At 37.9% G+C, this 5,187-nt stretch overlaps 1 protein-coding gene across 1 annotated transcript; it reads left to right on the plus strand.

The window, feature by feature from the left end:
• Nucleotides 1-3,431: 3,431 nt before the first annotated feature.
• LOC135138537 (piggyBac transposable element-derived protein 4-like) lies at nucleotides 3,432-4,791 on the plus strand. The gene is made up of 4 exons (XM_064068517.1): nucleotides 3,432-3,642; nucleotides 3,724-3,973; nucleotides 4,043-4,561; nucleotides 4,707-4,791. The coding sequence occupies exons 1-4, from the start codon at nucleotides 3,432-3,434 to the stop codon at nucleotides 4,789-4,791; spliced, it is 1,065 nt and encodes a 354-aa protein (XP_063924587.1).
• Nucleotides 4,792-5,187: the final 396 nt, after the last annotated feature.

The raw sequence follows: 5,187 nt of genomic DNA on the forward strand, positions 1-5,187 counted from the left end.
CTATTGTCGATAGCGAGAGCGAGAGCGAGTACTTCGTGCGCCTTCATTTCCCCTAGTACTCATTGCACACTCTGTACTAGACAAATGCGACCGTTGTGATTTCCAACCATTAGGGCAGAGATTATTGATGAAATAATTGTTAATTAAAGCAGCCATATTCATGATAAAGTAGTACAGAACTTGTTGATTGATGATAAGTCAAAATGACACGGACTCATATTACCAAATTAGCAATTTCGGCGCATCGACTTTAGGGATCGATGGCTCACATCCCCAATTACATTTTACAGGTTGCATAATTGTTGTTATGACCGATTCACTTCGACACCAGCCCTCCTAACCAGGCTATAAATGTAATTAATCAGACATCAACACTGACGAATGTTGACGAATTGTGGGATAGAAGCGGAACGGGTGTAGAATTATTTTGGCTCACTATGAGTAAACAAAGATTTCTTTTTCTTTTACGAAACCTCTGTTTTGACGACCTCGCAACAAGAGAAGAGAGGCGAAAACTGATAAACTTGCTCCTGTACGTACATTCTTTGAAAATTTTGTTGAAAATTGAAGGAGCCACTACACTATTTCAGAATACGCAACAATAGAAGGCAAACTAATTACAACATTTATTGTATTAAACAGCTCCAGTTTAATAACATCAATTTCCTTTTGCACTGGCAACTTTGGCTTCTTTGAGCCCACCTCCCTTTTCACGGGTAACTCTAGCTCCTTCGAACAAACAACCCCTTTCTCGGGTAACTCCAGCTCCCTTGAGCAAACAACCCACAATTGACTGTTTGTGAAAGTGTAAATCGCGTGATTCGAGAGTGTATTATATTTTGGGATAAAGCTAGAATCCCTACCAGAGCTGTCCCTAACTGTGCAAAAAAAACTCGTGGATCTTCACCATGCTTGGAGGGAATTGCAAAAAAATTCCAAAAAATACACGAAGTTTAGAAGCGCCGTGAAGGACTTTCAAAACAATTTAGACAGTTTATTCGCTATAGCACACGCTGATGCTTTGAAACGGATGAAAATAGAAGAAGATAAATTATTTTAACAAAACCAAAGAGAACCCGGTCGTCCAGGGTGAAATGCAGTCGTCATCCAAACTGGCCATACTTCTTTCATATAACCCTTTACTGTAATGTGCTGCATTTATTTTATATTCAATATTCAGTACCCGAAAAAATTTAGTTTGACATTAGAAACTATTCAAAGGTACTTTTTTAAAATTCATCCTGATGCAGGAATTAAATCTGGCAAAAATAATTAAAAAAATAGGGTAATCAATTTTATTCGGAAACTGTGTGATTGTTAAAATATATAGGCACTTAATGTAAAAAGTGTTTAAAGAAAGGTAAACTTATGTTTTGTAATTTTTTTTTGTATGTACGAGTGGGTACAATCCAATTTCACAAATAAATCTATTACCGATGTAGTTGAACAATTAGCATCTAATTAAGCTTTAGTACACCTCAGTCACCGTACATTTTCTGTGTACTACAATCTAAGATCTAGGTGGCAATAGCTAACTAATTTGGTTTCTCTCTGTGTTGCACCAAACAGTCAATCAGATTGCAAGTGATGTACTAGAGGTCTTCCAGTATATGTATTACCGATAAGTAATCGTAATTTTACATTTTTTCTGTAATAATTACATCAGTCATGTAAAGTTACAGAATATTTTAGTTTACAAAAATTTTGTATTTTTACAGATGAGATGTTGCTTACGAATGCGTTTTGTAATTTTACCGAGGCAATCTCAGGCAACAAAAAGCCTATGATTATCACCGTAAAAGTACAGGAGAACTTTTTACGGTGCATACGGTACCACACAAGAAACACGGGTCTATTCCTGTCCAAAACGAAGTTATATAAGGGAGAATTTCCAGCAGGAGCGTCATTCGAGTGGTGTTCGCCAGTAAAAAGTCTCAAGTCGTACCGTACGCTGTTCCCGTCTTTATTTTATAAAACATTTTATTTAGTGGACTTAGAAAAGTTTCAGATTTTATTTTATATTTGTTCGGACGAAGCTTGACTTTGTATTTCATACTCGTCCGGACGAATAGTTTTATTCGATTCTTATGTATGTAACGGTCCCAATAAATGCCCGGGGCGCCCACCAGAATAGCGCTCCGATCGCCACCCTCGTACAGACTCAAGCCTTATCATATCCCCCCTAAGCTTTACCGGCGCACAGGAATGCTCAGTGCAAACCCACCCCAATAAAGGGAGCTGCATCAAAGTTTTTCCTCAGAGTTGGATTCCCACTCTCAGCTAAAAAACATTAAGCCCTTGCAGCGAGTTGGATACCCACTCCTAGGTCTTGTGTTTTTTTCTGCGATTAATACTCAAAGTCTTAGGCCATTTACTTCCCGCCGGGTTGATCCGCGGACTCACTTCTCCTAAAGAGAGGAGTAATTGGCTGGACTATTACGAGTACGGAATCTACGTGTACGAGTACGGAGTTTAAGTGTGCATTTACGACATTACCGTAGTATAGTTTCGCGACGGACTCATACCTGTGCGTGACGGACTGTTAACTGTGCGCGACGGACTGTTACCTGTGCGCGACAGACTTTTACCGGTGTGCTGACGGACTCATACCCGTGCGCGACGGACTGTTACCTGTGCGCGACAGACTTTTACCTGTGTGCTGACGGACTCATACCCGTGCGCGACGGACTGTTACCTGTGCGCGACAGACTTTTACCTGTGTGCTGACGGACTCATCCCCGTGCGCGACGGACTCTACCTGGGCGGTTAAATTAAGTGTCTCTGTTTGGACTATATTGTACTAGTAGGCTTATATTATACCACCATCTGTATATATTTAAGTAATAATAAACATTCGTTACAACCGTTACATGTAGACATTTTAGTGTTCGTGAAGTCTTGTAACCATATAGTAAACAAAATAGAATCAAAATATTATTTTTTTATTCGAATGGTCCATCCGGATCATTAAATATATGTATTGACGAAACCCTAGTACCATTTAAGGGAAAACTGAAATTCAAACAATATATAAGCAATAAACGACATAAATTTGGAATTAAATTATTTAAACTTTGTCTTGCGGATATTTATATATTTATTTAAAAGTTTATTCTGGACAAAAGAGTGATGCTGCACACAATCAAAGCACTCCAAGTGCAATTAACCCTGGAATGCTTAGTGGGGTTTCCAGTAACCCCAGCCAAAATTAGAAACTTGGTAACTTTTTTGCGTTGAGGTTTGCATCTCTGCGGGACCAGCTATGTTCGTTTGAGGTTATGTTTTAAGTTACACGCGCGTATGACGCGCGTTTAATCTTTGTATACTTGCTTTGTTTTTGTATTATAAAGTAATTGGGGTGACGTGTAACCCCAGGTAAGCATTGATGCATAAATCATTTTCCACATTCTTTCAATTTTATTTGAATTTAGATGGCAGTAAGACCGGGTGATTCTCATTTTGAAGAGACCGTTTTACGCTGGTTCGATGAAGCTGACTCAGAATATGATTCTCATGGAAGTGACCAAGAATTTGAGGACCATATGTCGGAACACTCACATGTTGGAAGTGAGATGTCATCTTCTGATAATGAAGATGAGAATGAAGACACCACTGTTCAAGAATCAGGTGTGTCTATCAAGGGTAAGAATGGTCATCGTTGGAGCTCTGTGCCCCCTTCTCGTACTCGGACACTTCAACGAAATTTGGTTTTACGCATTCCAGGACCAAAAGGTGCAGCAAAAAGTATTTCCACAGAATTGGAAGGTTGGAAATTGCTTGTTTCTGATGGAATTATAAACAAGATTGTTCTGCACACAAATTCAGAAATTGGCAGAAAAAAAATGAACTATACTGAAAATTGTGGTTATGTTGGTGAAACGGATACAACTGAATTACTTGCTCTTTTTGGTCTTCTTTATATATCAGGATGCAGAAAAGATAATCACCTAACAACAGCTGAAATGTGGTCAAAGTATGGACCTGAAATATATCGCAGTATTATGAGTGAAACACGTTTTCGTTTTTTGATATCGTGTATAAGATTTGATGATAAAACTGCGAGAAATCGCGAAGATAAATTTTCTCCCATTCGGGAGATATGGGAAGAGTTTGAATCAAATTGTACAAAATATTATACTCCTCATGAATATGTGACAATTGATGAGCAGCTCCTGGGTTTTCGTGGAAATTGTCCTTTTAGAGTTTATATTGCATCAAAGCCAGACAAATATGGATTGAAAATAGTAACCATGTGCGATTCACGCACTTTTTACATGGTAAGTGCCATCCCATATATTGGAAAAGAAGTAAGAGCAAATGCAGAACCCTTACCACATTATTACGTAAAAAAGCTCTCTGAATCTATTCATGGAACAGGACGTAACATAACGATGGATAATTGGTTTACCAGTATTCCACTGGCAGATAATATGGTGAACAATTACAATCTAACTATTGTCGGAACACTACGTAAAAATAAAAAAGAAGTTCCTTCGTCATTCCTGGCAAACAAAAATAAAGAAGCGCTAACTTCGCAATTTGCCTTTGACCAGAAAAAAACGTTAGTGTCATTTACGCCAAAAAAATCTAAGTGTGTTCTATTACTGTCTACAATGCATAATACAAAAACTGTAGATCCAAATAAAAAGCCAGAAATAATTAATTTCTATAATTCAACTAAAGGAGGTGTAGACACGTTTGACCAGATGGTTCACACATATTCAGTCTCGCGGAAGACCAGAAGGTGGCCCTTACGATACTTTTATGGCATACTGGATCAAGCTGGTGTAAATTCAGGAGTATTGTTTCAGATGGTAAAACGCAATAGAGAAAAATGTATTCGTCGGCATTATCTATTTGAGCTCGGAATGCAGCTTGCAAGACCGCACATGGAACGCCGCTTAACAAAAAATTTGACCAAAAAATTGTCTTCATCTATAAGAACTATTCTAGGAATGGAGGAGGAAAATATAGCTGCAGTTCCACCTCCACCAAAACTTGCAAAACAAACTCGATGTGCATTGTGTCCAAGAATCAAAGACATTAAAACTAAAACAGCTTGTTCAAAATGTCATAAACCTGTTTGTAACACTCATCGTGTTGAAATATGTTCAGAATGCAATCAATAAGTTTCTAATTATTTTATCTTAAGCTTAGAATGTTATAAATAAAGCGTTTATTGTTTTG

The sequence above is a fragment of the Zophobas morio genome, unplaced genomic scaffold, assembly GCF_036711695.1.
Source record: "Zophobas morio isolate AGI-343-1 ecotype UQ-CSIRO unplaced genomic scaffold, CSIRO_AGI_Zmor_V1 ptg000030l, whole genome shotgun sequence".
In the NCBI taxonomy this organism is placed as follows: Eukaryota; Metazoa; Arthropoda; class Insecta; order Coleoptera; family Tenebrionidae; genus Zophobas; species Zophobas morio.

Excerpts from the sequence above, each read along its gene's own strand:
- LOC135138537 (XM_064068517.1), top strand. The coding sequence starts at position 3,432 with ATGGCAGTAAGACCGGGTGATTCTCATTTTGAAGAGACCGTTTTACGC. Across the intron at positions 3,643-3,723 it reads ATCAGGTGTGTCTATCAAGG|GACCAAAAGGTGCAGCAAAA; the intron begins GTAAGAATGGTC and ends TACGCATTCCAG. Across the intron at positions 4,562-4,706 it reads GCCTTTGACCAGAAAAAAAC|ATGGTTCACACATATTCAGT; the intron begins GTTAGTGTCATT and ends ACGTTTGACCAG.